The 27,664-nt window shown below is 42.5% G+C and overlaps 1 protein-coding gene across 16 annotated transcripts; it reads right to left on the minus strand.

Annotated features, from left to right (window-relative positions):
- Window positions 1-866: 866 nt before the first annotated feature.
- On the minus strand, window positions 867-27,664 carry LOC110530262 (zinc finger MYND domain-containing protein 11). 16 transcript variants are annotated; one of them, XR_016482509.1, is made up of 17 exons: window positions 27,453-27,645; window positions 22,563-22,698; window positions 18,237-18,396; window positions 17,079-17,102; window positions 12,725-12,748; window positions 12,210-12,371; window positions 8,924-9,001; window positions 8,533-8,625; window positions 7,828-7,915; window positions 7,354-7,409; window positions 7,129-7,206; window positions 6,783-6,901; window positions 5,773-6,037; window positions 5,345-5,449; window positions 4,649-4,973; window positions 3,964-4,149; window positions 867-2,789 (listed from the first exon to the last, which is right to left on the minus strand). XR_016482509.1 is itself a non-coding variant. In XM_090182209.1 (17 exons), the coding sequence occupies exons 2-17, from the start codon at window positions 22,691-22,693 to the stop codon at window positions 2,667-2,669; spliced, it is 1,968 nt and encodes a 655-aa protein (XP_090038335.1). In that variant the 5' UTR covers window positions 22,694-22,698; window positions 27,453-27,664; the 3' UTR covers window positions 867-2,666. The 16 variants fall into 16 exon arrangements, 14 of the variants coding, with proteins under 14 accessions (XP_090038335.1, XP_090038334.1, XP_090038336.1 ...); XR_016482508.1 differs by having other exon boundaries at window positions 5,345-5,452; XM_090182209.1 differs by having other exon boundaries at window positions 4,698-4,973; window positions 27,453-27,664.

Consider the following 27,664-nt stretch of genomic DNA (forward strand, 5'->3'; position numbering starts at 1 on the left):
TACAGCTTCTGTCTAAAAACAAATCCTGTGAAATGACGTCAACACATACTGGATAAGTTATTGGCTAGTGACAAGTTTAGATAACGAACTAGCTACGTTGGAATGACGTCGATAAACCACAGAGTACACCCCATTTCTGTTTGAAAATTGAGAACGAGACGGACCATTTTTCGTGCCCAAAGTCGACCTTTAAGCCACGATTAACAGTGTACATATGGACAGGGGGGGACGTTTTTAGATGCAGTCATGTGTGAGACGTTACCCTTTTCTCGACAGAAAATAGTGAGAATTTGCTAGAATGCAATTTGAAGGGAAAATAATTGTCATATTGCATCATTTTCAGGAAGTACAACGCTCTTTTAAAATGAGAGGAAAAAGGAACATAATATGCACATCGTACTCATGCAAGTTTCCAGAAATACTTTAAAACGTGAATGACATCAAAATAACTCATTAATACATCCTCTATCAGTAAACCAATACAATTATCAGATCGGAATTTAAGTCCTATGCAACAACACTTTCCAAAGTGCAGACAAAGTTTTCGAAACAATGAAGACCAAACATTTGTGTTAAGAGGAGTGGTTGAGGTCTGGACAGTGATACTCACCTCAGTAATAGATAGACAGTTGGCCAGTTAAGAAGAACTGCAGGGGTCTACTGGTTTTCAAGGCAACATATCAACAGCTTAATCTGATTCCCAATTACATTGGTCCTCTCTCTTAGCCTTACTAATAGAGGGCAGATGAGTTAACTACTGCCTGCAGCGTGCCAGTGGTGAACTACTTGCAAACCTCAGCATTGTTAATAACTTCCATTAGAATGCACCATCAGTGTGTGTTGCCTTTAATCACATTAGAATGACATGGTGTAAAGGAACCAGTTTATTTACATGTGCAACCATGACAAACAGAATATGATTTTGTTAACACCATGAGACAGGGAGAGAAAGATTGTGGCATTCGTGCAGGGCATGCATGATTCTGTTCAGTCTCCTGAGGAAGTGTATCAGGATTAAACAGAACATTGTTACATGTGGCAAATCAGGCAGTTTGTTCATTACTTCTAAAACATTACACTGCTTCTCTGATTGAAAAACAACAACAGACTATGGGTTAGGGTAAGAGAAAAAGAGATTTAAAAGAAATCGTCTACGCCATTATTTGTCATCGTGTTCTAACGAATACAAATAATTGTGTTAGCTCTGAAAAGTGATACACTTTGTCGGAGCTAACGGAAGAGAGAGAGTTGCCATCATTGAAAACCGGGTGTCCAAAACTAGGCAAAATGAATGCAGGGGATAGATAACCTTTCCTCTGTTCAGTCAGCTCTTCATAACTAAGGAAACAGTCACATGGACTTACAATAATGGCTGACTTCCCAAGTAGCCTCTTGGTTAGTACTTCTGTTCTAAATAAAATTGGCAATTACATTACCCTTTAAGAAATGATCCAAGACAAGTTAAGCAAAGGATAATAACATTGCACACCATTCAGACTCCAGTAAGAAAAGAAAAAAAGTACTAAAAGTTAAGCCTGATCACCGTTGATATTTGCATATTTTATATTGGTCCATCCGTATTCATTGTCTATGGGGAAACCGAGATACTTTGCAAGCTTCTGTTATTTTTCTAGTAATAAAAATGTGGAACTATCAACATGCACATCTCTTCACTCAGAATATGAGGATAGTTTTTGAAAAAACAGGCACTGACCACCAACAGCATAAGCAGTGAATGTCTAACTAGTCACTGAGCATTCTAAAACCGTACTTACAGTGAACATCACAATAACCATGGCACTGGTGCCAATCATAAACAAGAGGGGAAAAAACAGCACGCACCTTCTCTTAAGATAAGGTTTAACAAATGTCATTTTTGGCAATATTACAAAGCATTTGGGTCATGAAATGAAATGTGCAAACGGTCAAATTATGAAGGAACCTCTCTAAGATCCAGCTCAGTAAAGATTGCTATATATTCCCAAGAAATGTATAACTTTTTCTTTAATTCATAAAAATTACAGTATATTCAAAATGTGCATAATAACAAAGGGAAGATTTGTCAGCATCTTTATAGCCGACTTCATAACCCTGTTCCCAACGATGTTTAAGAGACTTGAAAATGGATAAAAACAATAAAGGTGCTATTTACCAAAATATGTTCATGATAAAATCATGCAAAAAAATTTATGGATCATTTCCTTTTTTCACAATTACATTTTGTTTCTCATGATTTTCAGCATTTTAAAAAATATTTTCTGTATGAAAGCAGAGCTTATTTAACGCTGCCATAGTACTTACGGTATAAGATCGACTGTAATATTCATTGTTAAACATTAACAGTAAGAAAAGTGGAAAAAATGCAGGTAATAAAATGTTTTCAGTTAATGTTCATCTGTTACTAGACACTTAAATAACACATTCTGCAACATAGGTCAAATTAGCACTTCATAAAAATAAAATAAAAAAACAATCATTCGAGCCATGCTCTTGATAATATATATATTTTTAAAATCGATACACTGGGTATATTAAATAAAGTACTGAAATAAAATGAAAATAGCTATTTTTTCCCGCATATATTCGGTCCAAAAAGTGTTCAGGAAGTCAGGTAGGGGCGTGGTTGGGTAAGTTACATCGGGGGAGAGCCAATGGGGGGGGGTTGTTCATCTCTTCCTGCGGCAGGTGCGTTTGTGGTCGGCGTGCCAGTGCTCCTGTTGACACTTGATGGAGCAGTAGGAGGTGTTCCAGCAGCAGTGGTACATGGCTTCCTCCTCACAGTTATAACACTGGAGGATAAACACACAGTCAGAACTGACATGGCTTCCTCCTCACAGTTATAACACTGGAGGATAAACACACAGTCAGAACTGACATGGCTTCCTCCTCACAGTTATAACACTGGAGGATAAACACACAGTCAGAACTGACATGGCTTCCTCCTCACAGTTATAACACTGGAGGATAAACACACAGTCAGAACTGACATGGCTTCCTCCTCACAGTTATAACACTGGAGGATAAACACACAGTCAGAACTGACATGGCTTCCTCCTCACAGTTATAACACTGGAGGATAAACACACAGTCAGAACTGACATGGCTTCCTCCTCACAGTTATAACACTGGAGGATAAACACACAGTCAGAACTGACATGGCTTCCTCCTCACAGTTATAACACTGGAGGATAAACACACAGTCAGAACTGACATGGCTTCCTCCTCACAGTTATAACACTGGAGGATAAACACACAGTCAGAACTGACATGGCTTCCTCCTCACAGTTATAACACTGGAGGATAAACACACAGTCAGAACTGACATGGCTTCCTCCTCACAGTTATAACACTGGAGGATAAACACACAGTCAGAACTGACATGGCTTCCTCCTCACAGTTATAACACTGGAGGATAAACACACAGTCAGAACTGACATGGCTTCCTCCTCACAGTTATAACACTGGAGGATAAACACACAGTCAGAACTGACATGGCTTCCTCCTCACAGTTATAACACTGGAGGACACACACACAGTCAGAACTGACATGGCTTCCTCCTCACAGTTATAACACTGGAGGACACACACAGTTAGAACTGACATGGCTCCTCTTTAGGCTTAAATTTTTTCGTACATTACTATGATGTAATTTGTGAATACCACTTTAACAAATAACTCATTTGCTGTTAAGTCATTGTCATATTCAATTGATACATTATATTGACTATGTCTAGTACTGCTCTAATTATGTATTGGCCTTTTGGTTATGGAGTTAAAAATCCCAAAAGGTCAAAGATGTGCTTAGCTACCACTGTAGGTAGTGGGTTGTGGGACAAATCCATTAAAAAAATACAATGAATGAACTGTGCGTGTCCAAATATTTTTGGGGATTTAGCCCCTCAGGTCTCAACAGACTGAGCTGTGTGTGGTAGAGAACGAGGGAAAGAGAAGGCTCGCACTCACCCACTGCTTCTTCTTGGTGGTGGAGATGAGCTGCTTGTGCTGGGCCACCATCTTCTTCACCTCCTCCACCAGCTCCTCCTTACACTTCTCCTTCACCGTCTTACACTTTCTCTCCATCTCAGCCTGGCCCCCCGACACTGCCTTGCTCACCGCCTGCCTCTTCTCGTCCTCCATCTCAGAACGCAGCTGGAGACACACACCACAGAAAATGAGCCTCAACTTTGATACCTGTGGTATACTCGTGTGTTAGCGTGTTTCCTTTTCTTTAAGAATAATTCAATAAAAGCTTTTCTCAGTGTCCTACTGTTCTATGTCCTACTCAGTCTCAATCCCCCAGTCCCTCACCTTCTCCAGGGCCTCTCGGACCCCCTCAGTCTCAATCCCCCAGGACCTCTCGCACCCCGTCAGTCTCAATCCCCCAGTCCCTCAACTTCTCCAGGGCCTCTCGAACCCCCTCAGTCTCAATCCCCCAGTCCCTCAACTTCTCCAGGGCCTCTCAAACCCCCTCAGTCTCAATCCCCCAGTCCCTCAACTTCTCCAGGGCCTCTCGAACCCCCTCAGTCTCAATCCCCCAGTCCCTCAACTTCTCCAGGGCCTCTCGAACCCCCTCAGTCTCAATCCCCCAGTCCCTCACCTTCTCCAGGGCCTCTCAAACCCCCTCAGTCTCAATCCCCCAGTCCCTCACCTTCTCCAGGGCCTCTCGAACCCCCTGTCTCAATCCCCCAGTCCCTCACCTTCTCCAGGGCCTCTCGAACCATGCGCTCCGTCTCCCTCTTGTTGTCGGCCTTCATCATGTCCTTGACATCGTTGAAGATCTTGGTGTACTTCTCGTGGCACATGTTCTGGCAGGCTCCATCAGAGGTGGTCTGGGTGCTGCGGTGTAGGCTGCGTGGCGAGGTGGCTGAGGCCTTCTTGGTCTGCGTGGAGACAGACAGCTTCTCTGGCTGGTGGGGCGTCGTCACGGGGATCTCCTGGCTGCTGCTCACAGCCTCCATCTCAGGCTCCGGGTCCTGGGGGAGAGAGGTCAGAGATGGCGTTAGAGATGGAGAGAGAAACAAGCAAACAAACATAGAAACAGACACACGCATACATCTCCCTACACACACACACAACCCCCACCCCTCACACACAAACACTAAGTACTTGATTCAATCCATATTGCCGAAGTTTAGTGCGATTGAACTTTAAAGTCAATGCGGAAACTGCACTCACGGTAAACGCTGCGTATGGCAGCTCAAATCGGAAATGACCTTTAAATGTCAAGCTATATGCGACACAGATTAAATCAAGCCCTAAAACACTTCAAATGAAACACACAGACACATACCATGGTAACACACTGGCTAAGGTGACAGTACAACAGTAGTGTTGGGATACTTACAGTGGCTTCCTCTTTGGGCTCAGGAGCTTGACTGCGACGGCTCTTCTTTGCTTTAGGCTCCTGCCTGTCTGGCTGATGGTCTCGGTCTGCCTGTCTGTCTGCTTTCTGCTGGGGAGAAACACAACATATTGGATTACAGTAGCGCAGTATCAGAGATGTCTAACACCTCTGTTGGATAAGCATTTCCGTTACCACGGCAACCATTTGAGCCTGAGCCATAACAATACAGATGGTGTTTGTGTTGACCCTCACATTCTCAAATCATTGAAATTCCTCTTAATTTATTACAGGACCTGTAATATTAAATTAGCTACTAAAAACACACCAGAGCAGCTTTTAGTGAGCTTATTTTCAACATGCAAATAAAAAATACCTATGTATGTGTGTGAGAGAGTGTGTGTGTGTGAGGCTAGTGCATGCATACGTACATGTTTGACCTGATCGTTGTTGTTGCTGGTGGAGGAGATTGAGTACTCTGCCTCCTCCGGCCTCTCTGTCAGCCTCTCTTCTCCGTCTCCTCTCCTGTCCTCCAGCCTCTCCCCCGCCTTGGTTTTCCAGAAGCGGCCCTCCCTCTGAAAGCATTGGGACAGCTCTAGCTCATCACAGGCCTTCTTCCAGCTCGCGCTGCGCTTCACCTGCAGCTGCTGCACCGACACCTTGATGTCCTGGATGTTGTCTGCAGGGATCCACGCTCTGGGGACAAGGAGGAGGGGGAAGAAGAGGGAGAGGTGGAGGGACAACCGTCAGAGCAGCCAGGGAATCTCTCAAAGCTCCATAGCCAGGGGAAATTATATTGCATGGATAGCAAGATGCCTTGCTCTGGCCAAACGCTACACCATGCCCACGGACATTAGTTTCTTCTCCGCAGAGTCTGGATCTGAGTACCTCCCGACCCTTCACCGAATGTGAACACATTCAGGGCCGTCTGATTGGTACAGAAACCAATGAGTTGGGCCAGAGCCAGAACACGCGTGGGTAAAGTGGAGGTTTGGAAATTCGTCACTAGCTTTGATACTCTGTTTGGTACAACACCCCTCGTCACCACACAACGACTTCAGCGACGACAGTATCAGACTGAAGTATGTAGCGAACGACAGAGGAGCGGAAGAATTCCGTTTGAGCCGTCAGCCTAGAAATGATAGAGTACAGACAAGAAATTCTGGGTGTTCGAAAGTTTAAAATGATCCACTATGATATATCCGCCGCTCTGCGTGTCAATACAGTTGGTCCTCAGATCCAGAGACTCATGTCCTAGTGATAAGGCGCAATAACTATGCCCTGTCTATCAGCACGAGTGTGATAGCTGACCTCTGGTGGGAGATGAGTTCTAGCACCTTAGTGCACTCCTTTTGATGAACATTTTGGTTGAAAGTAGTGAGCTACATAGGGAATACAGTGCCACTTGGGACGCAGCCTCTGTATCAGTGTGATGGCTGACCTCTGGTGCTGGTGGCCAAAGAAGCGGACGTCCACCTGATTGTCCTCTCTCTGCAGGACCTTGGCCGGCCAGTAGCCAAAGCCCTTCATCTTAGCCCACACAACCTCATGATTAGGAGTCTGCAACAACAAGCACAACCCCAGATCAGCACAGGGCAAATGACACCAGATAATACACACATACAATTCATTCAACTTTATTTGTCCCCTTATGGCAATTATATTGGGGCAATAATGTTTCAGACATAGCCCTAACGTTACGGCCAATATTACATTGAGTTGATATCTTGATCATTTCAACAATCAACGCCCCAGGAGCATTGAAGGCAAGACCGCTTGATACTCACACAGGGGTAGCAGAACCAGTTGTCAGGCCGAGCGTTGGACAGGAAGAAGCAGTTCTTACACAGCATCAACTCGTTCAGCTGGAGAGAGAGCGAGACGTGGAGCGAATGATGAAGAGACACAGAGAACAGCTGCCCTGCCACTCACAACACAACCACCTAGAAAACTACAATACAAATCTGTCACATTTAGTTCAGAAAAGAAAAAGGGGGGGGAAAACTGTTTACCTCATGGCATGTGTCACTGTAGAGCAACCGTGCTATTTCAGCTTGGTCACTATGAACTGCAACAAAAACAGGTTTCGTTAACGTTGGGAAAATAACATTGAAGTACATTGTAAGGATTTTGTTCCATTGAACATGCCACCGCAAATGCATTGTAACTACATAGAGAGACATGATCCTCCTCATTTTTTGGTAGACAATCAATAACAGTTCAGACTTCGTGCTTCCTTCAAATTACATATCTGCCACAACTATACGGTCTTATTTTCTAAGCTGCAATTAATAATAGTAGGAAGGAAATCTGACAGCAAAACTTGCTCTTCACAGATGTTTCCCACATGGAACCTTATTCCCTATATAGTGCACGACTGTAGACCAGAGCTCTATGGTCCTTGGTCAAACGTAGTGCAGTATAAAGGGAATAGGATGCAACCCATAATAACAGCATGGTTGTGAACGACACACACACCCCCCCACCTCCAAACAAGATGGCGGTGTTGTGCACGATCAGCTGGGCATCTGCCTTGAACTCGTCGAAGCTCTTGTATTTCCCCTCGGTTAGGTTCTGCAACACATAGACAGCGATACAGAGACAGAGAGAACACAAAGAGGACTATTCATTCACACTAGGTAGGGCAGCAGAGAGGGGGTTGTGTGGTGCAGTTGCAGTACCATAAGAGACCAGAGGAGGGCAGTGCACTACAGACCCAGAGACCGAGACCCAAGCCAGGGAGGCACTGTGCTGTTTTCTAGCCTATCCAGAGGCCTATTCACTCAGCACCAAACAGAAGAAAACCGAATGGAACTGGGAGGGACTAAGCTGAACGTTTTGCTACAGTGTGCACTAATGAATACTACCCTGAGACAGTGGCGGGGAGCGCTGTGCTGTTTCCCAGCCAATTTGGCAGGCAGGGCTTGGCTGGTGGGAACTACCAGTGATCACGGTGCAGAGGAGACCTCACTGACGCCCTCGCTGTGACGAGAGGCAATCTGAAAGCCTCAGCTACACAATCACAGCTTTATACTGGGGCTACATCTGACGTGCCCTTACACAGACCCTCACCAAACAACATGGACTAAGTCCCAAATAGCACCCTATTCTCTATACATAAGAAATAGGGTGCCATTTGGGACAGAAAAAAAGTGAAATCCTGTGTTCAGCAGTGTATTGCGGGGAGTTACCTCCTGAATGTTGTTGACGTCCAGCGTGGTGTGGATGAGCCTTCTGTACATCGGGTGTTGAGTGTCTTTGCCTTTCTTGTTCAGGTCCACGGCCTACAGTGCCAGGAGAGAAATAATATGATTTATGGGCGAAAAGGAGGAGGGGAGCTGGGATAAACCCTAGCCATTGTGGTGGGACATTTTACTGGCCTTGATTTAAAGTGGAGTAAAACATGGCAGAGCTCTGATTCAATACAGTGTAGCGTTCCAAATGGCACCCTCGGAGCCCTATAGGAGGGCTGGTCAAAAGTAGTGCACTATATAGGGAATAGGGCGCCATTTGGGATGCAATCAGTGCCACAGACTGGTCCTGCATCCCTACCCTGAACATAAAACTAACTGCAACACTCACCCTCTCTTTCATGCGCTGAATGATAAAACGCAGGTATCTGCACATCTCCTGCTTGTTCAGGTTCTTCTTTTTACTACCCTAGAGAGAGAGAGAGAGAGAGAGAGAATGACTCTGTAACCCATCCAGCTCTCTATTCAAACCACGTGTAGCTAGCAGTAAATTGGAACTGATGAGAGCTAACGGAGTATATAATATGTTATATTGTCACATACACCGGATAGGTGCAGTGAAATGTGTTGTTTTACAGGTTCAGCCATAGTAGTACGGCGCCCCTGGAGCAAACTAGGGTTAAGTGCTTTGCTCAAGAGCACAGACAGATTTTCCCCCTTGTCGGCTCAGGTATTCGAACTAGGGTTGCACATTTTGGGGAATATTCAGGTGGAAACTTTCCGTGGGAATTAACAGGAATATATGGGAATTAATGGAAATATATGCAAATTAATATGAATACCATTTAAATGTAGATGTTTTTTGTATTGGATATATTTACCATAGCATATGGAGACAAACAAACATTTCACCTTATAAGTAGACATAATTGCAAATGATTCAATCCTTCCAATAGAAAAAAACAAAACAATTTAGTTATGAATTGAACTTTAATTAAATGAGTCAACTCTTCACATGGGATGATTTCACTGAACAAAAGGGAATATTGAATGATCCCCAATGATCCATCGCATCTCCCAAACCGTTTTCAACATACATCTGTAAAAGGATAGTCTAGAAACTAAAGCTTTAGTTGTCTTCCTCTCAGGCTTCCATGTCTTCTCCCTGGACCTCCTCAATGTCCACGTCTTGAACATCAGACTCTGAGGCCTCATCTTCACTGTCACTTTCCAACCTTGTTGAGGATGGCTCGTTGTCAGGCTCAAAAAGCCAGGGAATTTGCCCGGATGGCCACCAACTTTTCAACCCTTTTATTGGTCAGCCTGTTGTGTGCTTTGGTGTGTGTTCCCAAACAAGGACCAGTTGGGCTCTGAGGCGGCTGATGTTGGTGAGATTTGGAGGATGATGGAGGCAACGGGGGAAAGAGCCTCAGATCCACAAAGTCCCTTCCACCAGGTGGCTGATGAGATATGTTGGCACGACTTCCATATTGCATCTCCATCCCAAAGCCCTTGCTTGGAAGTGTACAGACTCCCAAGAACCTTGCCCTCATCCAGGACAAGGTGGTGAGACACGGTTGTGATGACACCATAGGCCTTGTTGATCTCTGGACAGACAGGATGGTCTTGCCAGCAAACTTGGGGTCCAACATGTACGCTGCGGCGTGTATGGGCTTCAGGCAGAAGTCTTTGCGCATTTTGATGTATTTCACAACTGCAGTTTCCTCTGCTTGGCGCAACAGTGAAGTAGGCAGGGCAGTACGGATTGCTTCCCTTACATCTGCAAGAAGAGTCTGAACATCAGACAGGATGGCATTATCTCCCTCAATGGCTATTGGTTTCAGGAGTGTCAGGCTGCTTACCACTCTCTTCCAAAATACATAATTTAGGAGGATCCTCTTGATGGGGCTGTCCATATCGGCAGACTGTGAAATGGCCATTTCTTGGAGAGGCTCCTCCAGGAGACTGTCAAACATGATGACAACACCACCCCAATTGGTGTTGCTGGGCAGATTCAATGTGGTGGTGCTCTTATTCCTCTCACTTTGCTTGGTGAGGTAGATTGCTGCTATAATTTGATGACCCTTCACGTACCTAACCATTTCCTTGGCTCTCTTGTAGAGTGTATCCATTGTTTTAAGTGCCATGATGTCCATGAGGAGCAGAGTCAATGCATTAGCAGCACAGCCAATGGGTGTGCTGTGAGGGTAGGACTCCTCATCTTTAGATCAAGCAGCCTTCATGTTCGCAGCATTGTCGGTCACCAGTGCAAATACCTTCTGTGGTCCAAGGTCATTGATGACTGCCTTCAGCTCATCTGCATTGTAGAGACCAGTGTGTCCTTTGTCCCTTGTGTCTGCTGTGCTCTTGTAGAATACTGGTTGAGGGGTGGAGATGTAGTTAATTTTTCCTTGCCAACAAACTTTCAACCACCCATCAGAGATGATTGCAATACAGTATGCTTTCTTTATGATTTCCTTGACCTTCACTTGAACTCTGTTGAACTCTGCATCCAGCAAATTAGTAGATAAAGCATGTCTGGTTGGAGGGGTGTATGCTGGGCGAAGAACATTCAGAAATCTCTTTCAATACACATTGCCTGTGAGCATCAGAGGTGAACCAGTTGCACACTAAGCTCGAGCAAGACATTCATCAGCATTTCTCTGACTCCGTTCCTCTATTGAGTCAAAAGAAAACTTCTGATTCCAGGAGGACCATGAGCTGTTGCTATCGATAAGGTGTCTGGTTCAGCATTTTAACCTCAAATAGAAATAGAGGGACTTTTGTCAGAGGTTGGTTGTTGTGAGCGCTGAGGGAATTTTATGCACTTGGCCAGATGATTCTGCATCTTTGTTGCATTCTTCACATATGATTTGGCACAGTATTTGCAAATGTACACAGTTTTTCCTTCTACATTAGCTGCAGTGAAATGTCTCCACACATCAGATAGTGCCCTATGGCATTTTCCTGTAAAGATTAGAAGTAAATGAGTAAAAAAAAAACTATACAATTCCATGTACAGATAAATAGTTAAGCAGTTGGATTAAACAACTCTTTTGTAAGATGTTTTAAAATTAAACATGTATGGAAACAGGTGAATTAACACTCCTCCGTTAGCAGGCTCAAGCAAGCTAAAACCCACATGGTAGCAAAAACTAACTAGCAGAAAGTTATAGATGATTTAAACGCACTTTGCTTTAGGCTACTATTTACTAGTTAACAAAAAGGCATGCATGTCATATAAAATGCATTCACCCCACCCAATATTTTAATCAAAACTTACCAGAAAGCATGTAGTCCTTGGCTCAGACAGTGAGGTAGTGTGGGCTCAATAGCATCTCATTAGTGTGCAAGATCTTGAGAATCAGCTGTACATGTGACGGAAGAGTGCACTGCACATGTGACGGAAGAGTGGTGCATGCAGACGGTTGCAATTCCATTGAATTGGAGATAGTTTAACCAAAATATGCCACAAGACCTAGAATTGCCTTATTTGTATCCCAACAAAAAAAGGTTCACTGTTATAAGCTAACTTTTTTGATGAATTTCCAGGAAAATTCAGAAAATGTACCGTTAAGTTTCCGACCCTTTGCAACCATAATTCGAACCAGCAGCCTTTAGGTTACTGGCCCAACGCTCTAACCGCTAGGCTACCTGCCGCCTATAGGAGTACCTACCCTGCACACCACACACTGCCAGTGGGATCCACTGTCCCGGGGCTTGTACTCATCAGACAGGCATTTTAGGTGATAGACACGGAAGCAGTTGTCGCACACAAGCACGTCTCCGGGCAGGTGGCACTCGAAGCAGTACCAGTCGTGGCTCTCCGCCTCCCATTCCTGAAACAGACGGAGCACAGTGGTCGGTGCCCCCCCTCCGCACCGACCTGACGGCTAGACTACACCCCCAGCCAGGGGGACACTCTTGGCCCCACCACACCAGCTACTCCACAACACACACCTGTGCTGGGGCTTGACAAAGGCACATCAATGGAACTTTTCAGTTCTATTATCTACAAAAAATGTATGTTATATATCCATGTCTCCTTTGAAAAGTGGTCTTCTGACCTCAATGGGACTTCCTGAATAAATACAAGTTAAATAAAACATGAAATCCCAAGTTTTTACAGGTAGCCTATACAAACATCACAACAGTTATTGAATGTTTATTTAGTTAGTGAATTCTGACTGACCTCCTCTGGTGGCTCCTTCTCCGTCTGCAATTAAACACCCCCATCATTGATTAATTAACTAACAAATAAACGGTGTGTGTGTGTGTGTGTACAGTGGATTGTGTACCATAACACCTGTGCAAGCCAATGATTCAAAGCACAATCTTTGGATAAACCTCATTGGAAGGAAGGCCTAAGACTAATGTGTGACCATCGCTGAAACATTGGCTTACTAGAAGGCTAGAGGAAGTGTACGTCCCAAATGGCACCCTATTCCCTATATAATGCCCTGGTCAAAAGTAGTGCACTATGAAGGACATAGGCTGCCATTTGGGATGCAGACAAAGTTAATATAAAATCCAGATGTGGTTGTGCATGCATGAAAGGCTGATGGAAGCTAGGGAAGGGTGGGTCAAATTCCTGCCAACCTGAACCTGCTGCTCAAACCTTTATGATTTAGCCTAATGATCTACTATAGTATTTCAGGTTTCACTAAGGGGCACAGAGCTAGAAACTACCTGCCAGCCTGGGATTCAAACCAACAACCATGGTAGTCACACTCCTCCTCCACACAGTCTGGAGTGGAAGTCAACAAGGACTGTGTTATATTGCAACATGTCAAAAACTAGTCTACACCTCCTCACAAAACCATTTCTTTCAGATGTAGGAAGCCAGAAAACCCGTTCCTTCAGATTAACGCCAGATCCAATGCCATCTAGGCTCTGCTCAGTTGCACATGCTCTGTTTAAACCTAGTGAGCTGGAGAGCACTCCATCACAGGTGAGCAGAGAGGAGGAGCACAAACTAAAACACAGCCATAAAAAGTCAAAAGGATAAAGGAAAGAGGACAGACTGACAGTCGGTAAACAGTGCCACTCCCAGCCTAGTGGGCTATGAGAGCCCTCCACAAGTTCCTCCATCTCTTCCTGTCCTGGGCCTGGTTTCCCAAAAGCATCTTCAAAGGCTAAGTTCATTGTTAGAACCATCGTAGGAGCATTGTTAAATCTCAGATCTGTTTCCCAAAACCATTATTATTACCGGTGCACTTCAAAACGCTCGTAATCTAACACCTGACCAATCCTGGCTTTTTTTGCACTCCCTTTATACCAAGAAGATCTCCGTGGTTCTCCGTCTCTCAGTGAACTTCAGAATAAAGTTCACAACAAAGTTGCCAATGTCTTTGCAATTGATACAAACAAGCGACATATAAAAATATGCTTCAAATGAAAACCGAGATGACTGAATTAAAATATAAACAGTAAGTAATAGGCCTATTTCAATCATATTGAAATACATTTCATGTTCAATCATTTGAATTATTTTTTGCTACTTGTAGGCTACTGTCTGTAATTTGTCTATATATATTTCATGATGTTTAGCCTAAAATGAGTCATTTAGTGCATTTTTATTTGGTAAACATTAGAATAAGCTGCCTCAATATTTGCAGCCATAGGTGGTAATAGCCCATCTCTCTAGGAGCTGATCAGTCATCAGTATTGTGATGTAATGTGATTATAATGTAAAGCAAAGATTTTAATGGAGAAAGCTGATCCGAAAGCAGCGCTCGCTTTCTTTCGATCCTATTGCTATCGACACATTCTCCAAAGACGCACTCAGTTCTCTCTGCGTGGTTTTGGGAAACGCATGTTACATCTTCGGCCATTGTAGAAAAGATGCATCGTTAAAATACTCATAAGCCTAAGTAACATTGCTATCGGGAAACTGGGCCCAGGGCTATTTTAGACATTTCTTTCCAGGCGAGACCTAGTCTGTTGGTAGTGTTCAGCTCTGTTTCAACAGATCTCCCTCTCTGCGCCTGGCCCAGTCATACTGTACAGTCAAGTGTAGAAAGGTACTTCACTGTCCACTCTGTGTCCCTGCCCTATTGTATTCTGAATGAAACGGTTGTTGTGACTTCAAAAAAGGGTGAGGCCTCTGGGGAAGAACTCTCTGTGTCCGATGAAGCTTTCTACCTCACCTGGAGTGTTAAATATCACCATCACAATGGCATGATTTTCCAGTGTGGTGATGGTTATTTCAGAGATCAAGTGAAGGACATCCAACATCCCCATGTAAGGAAAAAAAAGGCTGTTGACCATCTACTATAATATAAGGGAGAGGTAACATACAGTACAAGTCAAAAGTTTGGACACACCTACTCAAGGACTTTTCATTATTACTATTTTCTACACTGTAGAATACTAGTGAAGACATCAATACTATGAAATAACACATATGAAATCCTGTAGTAACCAAAAAAAGTGTTAAACAAATCTAAATATATTTTTTATTCTTCAAAGTAGCCACGCTTTGACTTGATGACAGCTTTGCCCACTCTTGGCATTCTCTCAACCAGCTTCATGAGGTACTCACCTGGAATGCATTTCAATTAACAGGTGTGTCTTGTTAGAAGTTAATTTGTGGAATTTCTTTCTTTCTTAAACGCGTTTGAGCCTATCAGTTGTGCTGTGACAAGGTAGGGGTGGGGGTACAGAAGATATAAGTCCATATTATGGCAAGAACAGCTCAAATAAGCAAAGAGAAATGACAGTCCATCATTACTGTAAGATATGAAGGTCAATAAATCTGGAAAATTTCAAGAACTTTCAGTTTCTTCAAGTGCAGTCACAAAAAACATCAGGCGCTATGATGAAACTGGCTCTCATGAGGACCGGCACAGGAAAGGAAGACCCAGAGTTAACTCTGCTGCAGAGGATAAGTTCATTAGAGTTACCAGCCGCAGAAATTGCAGCCCAAATAAATGCTTTACAGAGTTCAAGTAACAGACACATCTCAACATCAACTATTCAGAGAAGACTTCACGAATCAGGCCTTCATGGTTGAATTGCTGCAAAGAAACCCCTACTAAAGGACACCAATAATATGAAGAGACTTGCTTGTGCCAAGAAACACAAGCAATGGACATTAGACTGGTGGAAATCTGTCCTTTGGTCTTATGAGTCCAAATTTGAGATTTTTGAGACACAGAGTAGGTGAACGGATTATCTCTGCATGTGTGATTCCCACCGTGAAGCATGGAGGAGGTGGTGTGATGGTGCTTTGTCACTGTCGTTGATTTATTTAGAATTCAAGGCACACTTAACCAGCATGGCTTCCACAGCATTCTGCAGCGACACGCCATCCCATCTGGTTTGCGCTTAGTGGGACTATCATTTGTTTTTCAACAGGACAATGACCTAACATACCTCCAGGCTGTGTAAGGGCTATTTGACCTAGAAGGAGCGTGATGGAGTGTTGCATCAGATGACCTGGCCTCCACAATCACCCGACCTCAACCCAATTGAGATGGGTTGGGATGAGTTGGACCACAGAGTGAAGGAAAAGCAGCCAACAAGGACTCAGCATATGTGGGAACTCTGTTGGAAAAACATTCCAGGTGAAGCTGGTTGAGAGAATGCCAAGAGTGTGAAATGCTGTCATCAAGGCAAAGGGTGGCTACTTTGAAGTATGTCAAATATATTTTGGTTTGTTTAACACTTTTTTGGTTACTACATAATTCCATACGTGTTATGTGGGTGCCATTTGGGAAGCAGGCATAGTATAGACAACTAGATGACATCACACACCACCACACCCCCCTGTTCATCAAACCAAACGCATGCCGGAAACACAGAGATCATAACAGTAACACACAGAGGAACGTAGCTACACATCCCTCCCTGAGGAGTTACTACTACTACTACTGCAAAACTACATCTACTACTCACGTATTCATCATATATGCTTGCTACAAACCTGCGACTATGTTGGCATTGCTTGTTATGTCACTCAAAAGACATTGCTTTGAAATGTACTACTATAATTCCCAAACTATTTTTCAGAGATGTATTTATCTGTAGATGTATTTGAAGTATGTGTCAAACAAAGCCATGGAGAATATACAGCTTTCACTTTATTTAACCCTGGCAATGAATTCGATTTTTTTATGTAGCTATTTTTAAAGCAACGTTACATGTGTAGATAAGTAGCGAGCAAATATTTAAAGGAAGTCACTTTGATCCATTCCACAAGAAATTGGGCCACCGAGAGACAGCGCTACAATGGGCTTTCTGGAAGATTTTCACATGGAATATCAGCATCTTCTCTGGTATTAAAACTACTGAGTGTGACATAAAATGGTCTAATCATTACAAATTAAAAGATTTTTAAAAACAGTTAAACTAATTCCATGAGTCTATTATCTTCATATTCTATTATAGAGTATGCTGCGCTGTAAAAAGATTCCATAAAATCCAAGATTGCGCTGCAAGTGGCCGAAGTGATTTGTTCACGAGATGATGTTAGTAAAATAAATTATAGAGATAAAAGCAGAACAAATCAAACCAAAATAAAAAAAACAATGATGCACCCTTACCTTGCTTCCGTCGGCATTGGGCTCCTGTGTGATTGCAAGTGACCCAGAAAGCAATGTTTAAAGTCCTGCTGCTACGGTCAATTGAGCTATCTTTGGCTGTGTTAACACAAGCAGCCCAACTCTGATATTTTTTTCACTAATTGGTATTTTGACCTGATGTGAAAGATCTGACGTGATTGGTGAAAAGATCAATTGGCACGGAAAGAAATACAAGAATTGGGCAGCCTGTATAAACACAGCCTAAGAGCAGTGCTAGTGTTGACTGAACTGTGTGGGTTCAGATTGTTTGGTGTATAGCAGAGCTACAGTACAAAAGGAATGTGTGCATACCTATGACTAACAAGTCAGCTTCACATACAGTAAACATTTGAAAAAGATCAGCATGACTTCAATCACCAGGTGATTATAGTCAATGCTGAATTCAGTGCTATAGTTCATAGAACCTCTGAATGACTGATATATAACTAACATGCTGACTACACTGGCCACGCGCCATCCACACAAGACGCGATCAAGACACGCAGGTTAAAATATCAAAGCCAACTGTGAACCAACGATATCAATTTGGGGGCATGTCGAAACACATAAAACATTCATGGACATTAAGCTAGCTTGCTATTGCTAGCTAATTTGTCCTGGGAGATGAGCATGGGGTTTTACCTGAAATGTATGTATTCATTGTTGCTGGATTTTTGTAGAATACAAATTCATATGTTTCTCTACTCAGACGATTAATCCACAGATAAAAAGGGAAAACGAGTTTGTTTTTAGTTAATTATCTTTCATTCATCTCTCCTCATTTGTCTTTCAAGCATCCATGTGGGCTTGTATCTTTCTGATATCCAATAAGATTAGGACTTGTGTGGAGTGTCTAAAATATAACCAAGTTGTATTTTAGTGCTTAGCTACGCAGACACTCGTTCACATGAGCGGTGGGGGTGAAATGATTGAATAACATGTATGTGCACATTTATTTTGCAACGTGGCCAGTGAGGTTTGCATGTTAGTTGTCTAGCATAGCAGATATACACACACACAAGACACTCCATACAAATAAAAAAGACGTAAACATTTAATGAAGGTTTCCTCTGAACCATAGAGGTGTTAATCAGGAAATACACCCCTGTCATTCACTACAGGGTCAAATCCCTCTCTTACCTGCTCGTCTCCAGGCAGCCAGTAGCCCTCCTGTTCGATGCCAGCCTTGGAGCCCTTACAGCCCACAGTGAGAGTCTCTACGACCAGGCCATCCTTCACTGCCAAACTCAGCTGCCTGGCTGTCTCCTTTGGGTGCATGCCAAACACACGGCTCAGGTACCTGCAGACACAGCACACCAACATCACTGTCTCGGCCTGCCTGCGTTCTCTAACATCTCAACTCAACCAAAGGGAAATGCATACACCTCCAGCCAAATATGCAATTCACAAGTGAAATGTGTGAGAACAGAACAGAAGCAGCTATAGACAAGAGTGCCCACTGCATTGCCAAGGAAGGTATTGCGTTGCCAATTTAAAATCTTGAAGTAGGGCCTGGCCTATCCCCCAGAAAAATATTGCGAACTGCATTACAAACGCATCATCACAGTGAAGCCCAGTACATGCTCAAATCACATAGAATAGTTAGACATATACTACCACCAATGACTGTGCATTTTGGTCAGACAATCATTCGTGTTCTGCACAGAGATGGAACCTTTTCACATCTAGGTCCTAATGAAAAGAGATAATAACACAATTTCCTCACTCTCATTCCCGTATGCCTTTGTTCTCATATTAAACTGTATTTTCATGGACTCCCACTGTCACCACCTCATACATTCAAATACAAAATGTCTAGTTTTAAAGACATTAAGACAGTTCAACAGTGCCTGCCATTGAATTTCATTGCTTTATCTCCATGACAACAGCCACTCTGTGGCATTCATTATGACAGTGGCCAACTCCCAGGGCTCTCTGCCTGAGGATTTCATTTAGCCATATTCCTATTCCCATTAACATGAAAAAAAATGACTGATCAGCCATGGATTTCGCCGTGAATGAATTTAGACTAGACTGTAAGAATATCACATAACGATCATGTCTAATAAACTTTGATAGCACCTAACTCTTACAGGCTGACTACACCGGCTCGCGTCGCAAAATAAATTTAGACATACATGTTATTCAATTACCCACACTGCTTGCATGCGCCAACGAGCGTCTGCGTTGCCAAGGGCTAAAATAGAAGTCAGTTCTATTTCTGACGCAGATCACGCTGCAAGTCCTGCCTCTCCCATCTCCTCATTGGTTTATAGAAGCAGGTACCCACGTGCCATCTCCTCATTGGTTATACCCACGTGGGTGACTGAAAGACAAAATAGGTTGGTGGCGGTAATGCACCTAATTTATGAAAGTTGCCAGTCGCAATATAAAGTCAAAAGAAGAAAAAGCCTGGAAGGAGGAGAGATGACTAGAAACGATTCGGTTGACCATTTTATGTATGGATTTATTGGCGGAGTAGAGGACCTTGTGCATTTCAGGTAAAATAACTCAATGTTTATATCCCAGGTCAAATTAGCTAGCAACAGCAAGCTAGCTAAATAGGACAAATTAGCTAGCAAGTTCAAGCTAGCTAGCTAAATTTCCATAAATGTTTCATGCTTTTCGACGACCTGTCCCCAAATTAATATAATTGGTTCAGAGTTTGTTTTGATATTTTAACCTGCGTGTCGTGATCACTTTTAGTGTGGGGGGACAAAATACATTTATGCACAATGGTGCACGCGCACAGACGGTTTGGGTTCCGTGTTAGGGTCTAAATCTAATTATATATTCATCAACGTCTGATTCTACAATATAGGTTGGTTGAATTAATTTATGGTCTCGGGGTTCAAAATTCAGAGCTGCCCGATGGCCTGGCAACATCTGCCAAGCTCACCGGGCCAGTATATCTAGCTTTCATATGGCCCGCTAAGGCCATTACATTTTCAAATTCCAAAACATGTCCATTTGTAATTAATCACAATCTTCCCAACGTCTGAGACTTCACACTTGTTATCAACCAGCATTCGGTTCCCAAGCGGTGGCAAGAATGCCAAAGCCTTCCCGCTCCGTCTCATGTGACTCCCACCTCAGTACGGCCTGGATACTCGAGTCAGACCCACAGAGTTGAACTTCGGCCATGTCACGGCCATTTGAGTGCATAAACGATAGGCTTATATTCACTGTCAAATTCACACAATTGCACTGTATTTATAAACACTGTAAAAATCACATGATTTTATTAGGCTAGTGGCGGTGGGACTTTTTTAGGACATTTAGGACAAACTAGCAACAAGATCATATTTAGAGTCTGATCCACAGTGCATTCGGAAAGTATTCAGACTTTTTCCACTTTGTTACAATACAGCCTTATTCTAAAATGGATTCAATTGTTCATTTTCCTCATCAATTTACACACAATACTTTATAATGACAAAGCAAAAACATGTTTTTTTAGAAATGTTTGCAAATGTATATATTTTTTTAACTGAAATATCACATTTACATAAGAATTTACAAAGTCTTCTTGGCTATGTCGCTACAAGCTTGGCACATCTATATTTGGGGAGATTCTCCCATTCTTCTCTGCAGATCCTCTCAAGCTCTGTCAGGTTGGATAGGGAGCATTACTGCACAGCTATTTTCAGGTCTCTTCAGATGTTCGATCAGGTTCCAGTCCGGGCTGTGGCTGGGCCGCTCAAGGACATTCAGAGACGTGTCCCGAAGCCACAGCTGCGTTGCCTTGGCTGTGTGCTTAGGGTTGTTGTCTCGTTGGAAGGTGAATCTTCACCCCAGTCTGAGGTCATGAGTTCTCATCAAGGATCTCTCTGTACTTTGCTCCGTTCATCTTTGCCTCGATCCTGACTAGTGTCCCAGTCCCTGCCGCTGAAAAACATTCCCACAGCATGATGCTGCCACAACCATGCTTCACCGTAGGGATGGTGCCAGGTTTCCTTGGCATTCAAGACAAAAAGTTCAATCTTGGTTTCATCAGACCAGAGAAGCTTGTTTATCAAGGTCTGAGAGTCCTTTAGGTAACTTTTGGCAAACTCCAAGTGAGCTGTCATGTGCCTTTTACTGAGGTGTGACTTCCGTCTGGCCACTGACTCATTTCCCTGACCAAGGCCCTTCTCCACCGATTGCTGAGTTTGGCCAGGCGGCCAGCTCTAGGAAGAGTCTTGGTGGTTCCAAACGTATTCCATTTAAGAATGATGGAGACCACGGTGTTCTTGGAAACGCTCAATGCTGCAGAATTTGTTTGGTACCCTTCCCTAGATCTGTGCCTCGACACAATCCTTTCTCTGAACTCTACGGACAATTCTTTCACCTCCTTGCTTGGTTTTTGCTCAGACATGCACTGTCAACTGTGGGACCTTAAATAGACAGGTGTGTGCCTTTCCAAATCATCAATTGAATCTACCACAGGTGGACTGTAGAAACATCTCAAGGATGATAAATGAAAACAGCATGCACCCGAGCTCAATTCCGAGTCTCATAGCAAAGGGTCTGAATACTTATGTAAATAAAGTATCTGTTTTTTTATAATACATTTGCAAACATTTCTAAAAACCTGTTTTCGCTTTGTCTTTATGGGGTATTGTGTGTTGATTGATGAGGAAAATGTTTTATTAATCCATTTTAAAATAAGGCTGTAACGTAACAAAAAGGGAAGGGGTCTGAATACTTTCCGAATGCACTGTAGCTAATGATTAGCCCATTGGGGTAAACAATGCAGATTAGCAACCCCATGCTTCAGCAGTGTAGCCATGATACTGCATCAGGCTACAGGTGATAATGCTAATTGCTAAAATAGCACACCTGCCTGCAATATGGTCCATGTACTGGCCCTAAATATATTACTTTTCACCAATATGTTATTGGGCTCATTTCTGGTGGGGAATATTACATTTTAAACAGTTTCATATGTTAAAGCTATGTCATCATTGAGGGGATGGTTTTAATTTTGTTTTCCAAATAATCGGTTTAAATATCAGATTGTATGGTTGGCTATAGGCTATAAGGTGTATGCCCAGACTGCAAATGAAACATGAAATCACCCATGATTAAAATTCTGCATGCATAGCTTGCATTCCTGTGATCGGTGTGCCACTGGCAAATGTATCTGAATGTCAAGCCCTGTAGTCTAAATGTCAATAAGCTAAATAAATTCCATGTCAAGTATTGAACCATGAAACCATCATAATTTCAGCTATTGATCAAGTATGACCCTGAGAGTGGGGTGGGTAAGACCATCCATCATCCACCAAACTCAATACGTATTCAAAGTGAATAGGCTATGCATGGAAGGTGTATCACAATTGTAAACAACTAGAGACACCTCGTCGTTCTGGCTCCAAAACAGCAAGGTGTCTCCACAAATGCTTAGGCCTACTCTTTTGCCGTTTGTGATGTCTCCATTTTCCCTACGTATTGGAACAGAACTAGTATGACTGCAGCACTTACTTTGAGATCCTGTCCATGTTGGCAATTTGTTTCTGGTTGCGTATGACCTCAATGGCGGCCCACACGTACTGAACCACTTTAGGGTCCGCCTGCCTCTTTTTCACCACACGCGACATGATCTCTTTATTCATGACACCTGCAAGGGATGGGAGAAAGGTTTCAAAACATTAGGCTACATCTTTAAACACTGCGGAATCTCATCAAGGAGCACCATCAATAGAGAGCAGGGGCAGACTACACATTCAGCCTAGCCTAGTGGAACAATCCTGATTGCTACGTTCACCATTCTATTTCACATCAACAGAATGGTGAACGCAGTGATCAGGATGATTCCATCAGGCTACCTCCAGCCATCTTCCTAGCTAAAACCGCCAGGATAAAGGATTCATCCAGGATAGGAAACAACAAGAATTTGCAGGTTCCAAAGCCCTTCAGGACAAGGATTGGTCAACCCAATCAAGACAACAAAAACTGCCTATTCTCATTTCAGAAGGTCCTGACCTCAGACATGTGCTTTGACTGGCCTAATAGATGTCCATTGTCCATGATAACACAACACAGCTCCAATGATCATGCAAGTGTCACAGGTGGCTTCCTATATGCTTCCTATGGCCTAGCCTAATTCTATTGGCCTTTTATATATATATATATAATTTCCTTAAACTGCAATGTAACAGGAATCAGCATTTAGGGACCTGTAGTAGAAATGGCCTACATAGAGGCTATTCAGTGGGAGTTGAAAAGCATCACCCTGAAAAAAAAAACTGTTATTACAAAGACACAATGAAAGTTGTGCAACTTCCCGACACTGCCATAGAACAAATCAAATACGAGGAAATACAATATTTCTCCAGAGAAAATAAAAGGAACAGTAACAGTTTGCCTTCTTTCAACTAAAGAGCAGAGTATTATTAATCCCAATTTGGGAAATTGTTTTATAACAGCATGCTTCATCAATTATTTAAGATTAAGACACATGAATGGACCTGCAATTTAGAATCTGTAAAATAGTCTGATTCAAGTGCTGTTTTCCTATCGTACTTTAGAGGGAGAAACAAGAAAAAAACAACAGGAAGACATCCTAAAACAGTTAATCAATTACATTTGTTAAAAAGCTTAATGGATGTGGGTAAAAATGACTGTCTAAACCTCTCTGTGGAACTTCTAGGCAGGATGGACCTGCTACTAAAGCTGCTTGTGTTGCATTAAAGTGCTGTGGAGTAGGTGTGTGTCATTGCCAAAGATCATGTGTGTTTTTGCATGCAGCATTTTTATGAAGAGGTCCTGCATCAATTCCCGGCTGCAGCCATACGTAGCACTTGCTTTCTTGGTAGTTTTGTCAAGCTTTTTTTAAGTCCTCCTTTCAAGCACACTGGCAAAGCTCACTACACTCGCCATGCCACTGCTGTAGAACATGCAAAGCATTTTGTCACAGACATTAAAATATCTCGCTAAGCTTCCTTAAAAAGTATTGTCTGAATTGGTATTTTTTGTAGACAGTGTGGGAGTCCTCCTTCCAGTTCAGTTTGTTTTACACCCAAGTACATGTACTATTACACCCAAGTACTTGTAAGAGTCCCCAGTACCAATCTCTTCACCATTAATAAAAATGGGATTAAAAACATCTTTATTTTTCCTCAAATCTACCACTAGCTTATTGGTCTTCAGTACATTCAGGTCCAGGTAATTGGCTTCCCACCATGTCACAAAGGACTCGGTTGTATCTATGTGATGAGCATCGCCTCCTCTCATGACACAGCTTACTATAGCTTTCAGAGAATTTCTATGAAACAGAGTTTCAAATCCAATTTCACGCATTTCTCTTCTTAATAAGCTTCCATGAAACGTAAAATGTCACTTTAGAAAATGGGGGGTCGTCACTAGTTACCACAGCCACAAAGTCATAATTATGGCTAAACCACACCTATTTCAAAAATGTCTCTTCTTGAAATCTCATTTTAAACCTAACCCTCATCTTAACCCTAACCACACTGCATATATTAAGACCAAAAAGATATAGGCCATCCAATTTAGATTTGTGGCTGTGGTAACCATAAAGCTGATATTACAACCTCACCATATGTAACCTTAATTTAACTAGGCAAGCAAGTTAAGAACAAATTCTTATTTACATTGACCGGACAGATGTGATGCAGCCTGGATTCGAACCAGGGACTGCAGGTACACCTCTTGCACTGAGAGGGCAGTGCCTTAGACAGCTGCGCCACTCGCTGCGCCATTATGTACCTTTTTGGTCCAGACTTCACACACAGAATGCAAATCCATAAATACTTTTGTTCAACTCTAACATTTAAAGACCAAAGGCCAAATTATGAGCATGGTTTACTAACCATTCACAACACTTTACTAAATACATAAGCCTATAGTAGCCTACCTACAAACATCCTGGGATTTTACCAACTCATTGGGTCAGACACAGGAGGAAATAGCCTACACATCAGGTACTTAAATTGGTCATAGTCAGAATACAAAACATGTGATACTGAAATGTGAGCCACATTTCACAGATTTAGGCAGCTCACATCCAGTCCTTACAATACCATGGTATCTTGTATGTGAAGCCTATTGAGTTTACTCTGATATATAGAGCAACAAACACTTAGGCCATATACATTTTATCAAATGTTAACAGGTAAGGCAAGCGAGCAAATATAAATAAAACAATTCAAGAGTAGAGATTCTTGTTAGCAACCTTAATTCAACACCTAACGACCTAATCAAGAGATATTAGCATCTCGGGGAAACTAAAAGAGGCATGGTTCAGCTATAATCTGACAGGAAATTGTGTATCTCTCTTTACAGGAAGCTTGAGGACAACATTTTTATTTTAAATGGTGTATTTTTTCACTTTTTATTTTTGAGAAAAGTGATGAGGACCATCTGTTAAATATTTCATTACATTTGTATGGCCTTAGCAAGACAGTAAAAATAACCTGAGGGTTGAAAGACTGTAAATCATGTATCTTCCACTGCCTGACATGCAGCCTGCTGAGCTGTAAGAGACGGTGAAGAATTGCTGAGAGGAGTAGAGGTGACAGTGAGCAATATCCCATGCTATGCCAATCAGAGTAGGCGTTAATGAGTGCCAACTGTGCCATAGCACTGCTCTGTGCTCAACTCCACAACCACTGGCACCTTACACAGGAAAGTAACAGCAGGGGACGGCAGGTAGCCGAGCGTTGGGCCAGTAACAGAAAGGTTGTAAGATCGAATCCCCAAGCGGACAAGGTAAAAATCTGTCTTTCTGCCCCTGAACAAGGCAGTTAACCCACTGTTCCTAGGCCGTCATTGTAAATAAGAATTTGTTCTTAACTGACTTGCCTAGTTAAATACAGATCACAGCTGCTACACACCTCTGTCTCAGGGCGACTGACACTACATGACTCCAATACAACAGAGGTGGAGGAACTACACTCCCTCATTCTATTATACAAGGTGTCCAGGAGCACAAAAAAGACAGAGCTTTTAATCATATGAGATAAGTCTAGTTATTGGCATCTGGATGAATAAAGTTGATCAAATGTATGCAACATTTGTTGTCTTCCTCAAGGTCCAGCTGCTCCTCTGTTTTCACTCTTCCAACACAACCAGTGCACAACAGAGGAGGATGACATAAAATATACCATCTGAAATTAACCACTGTTGTATATAGGCTATCTATATTCTTGGTAGGGGCAACCGGTCAAACAGCCGGTCAAAATCACCATGAATAATAGTAGCTATGGGAGACATAAATCCTGAAGAAATCCTGCGGCTGTGCTAAAGCTGAAGGAATAGTTAAAACTAAGTCAAGAAATACTATTTTGAAAATATAAAAACAAGATAGCTACTTGGACCGCTCTCATCTCATTCGCTGGACCGGAATATGGGTTCGGCTAACCATACCAGGCAACTTTTCACACCATCATCATCATGATGAACGGCACATGTGCATAAAACAGTTGTTGGGTGTAAGATAGGCCTGCTATGTGTAGTACCTAGCTAATAAGTTGGCTAAATTCATTGCAATCACTTATCACATCGACTTTTACAGCTAACCATTTAACTAAATGGGAAAATCGAATAATTTGTACATTCAAATTGCATAATGTTGAAGAGCAAGCAAACATTTTGTTACCTAGCTAAAGCGTTAGCTAGCTAGATTGGCCAGCTAACAAGCTAATTGGAGACATTAATACGCCTTGTCGTTACTGTTTTAATTTTGTCTGGCCAACTATTGACACATGGTTAGTGGGAGAGCAGGTAATTGTGCCTTCTTCCCTAGACCATCCAAATTGTCTGATTTCTGGATTAAGTATTCAACACAGTCCGTGGATATTTCAACAAAAGCAGCCAAGGCCACAAGAGCAAACTGGGAGCTCCCAGTCAGTTAGCTGGCTCCTGTCAGCTTAATCTTAGGTATCTAGTTGGTACTAACAGAAAGCTAGCTAACGTTTGGATAGGATAATCTCCATGGCGTGGGCCAAATACAGCTTGTCAAAACGTTAGTTAGCTACCTAGGTCAAATACTTCAATATGCATGGCTTGATGTAAACTACTAAAGCTATCAACCTAAACATGGTTCGACAAAACATAGTAAATTAAGCTAAGGTAACTAGCCAGCGAGCTAACCAACGCATTAGCTAGCCGAATCGGCAAAGCAGTTCTGTACTAGCAAACGTTAGCTGTCAAACATGATTAATAGCCGCGTAGCTGGGCAAATCAAGTACAATATCGTTTTTTGACAGTAGTAAAGAAACTACAGTAGCTACCAAAACGTGCATGGAAGATCTTTTTTTTTTCGAAGGCGCCATGTTCATAAAATAGCTAACTAGCCGTAATGTTTTCATTGAAGTAATACATGTTTCATGAAATAAATGTCAAACTTACCTTTACTACAGTATTACTAATATATGTGTCTGTATAACTCCGTGACGGATTCAATGTAAAATACCTTACATTTGTATTTCCGGGATAGTTTAGACTGTCTGAATTATGGTTTATGTCCAGCTGGCCACAGCACAGGATTGGGGAGGTAAACAGCGCCAACATAGCAGGACAGGTTTTTACACAGGAGAACTCTAGTGGTGGAATTGTGATTT

The sequence above is a fragment of the Oncorhynchus mykiss genome, chromosome 8 (genome assembly GCF_057628025.1).
Source record: "Oncorhynchus mykiss isolate SJ-2025 chromosome 8, ASM5762802v1, whole genome shotgun sequence".
NCBI lineage: Eukaryota > Metazoa > Chordata > Actinopteri > Salmoniformes > Salmonidae > Oncorhynchus > Oncorhynchus mykiss.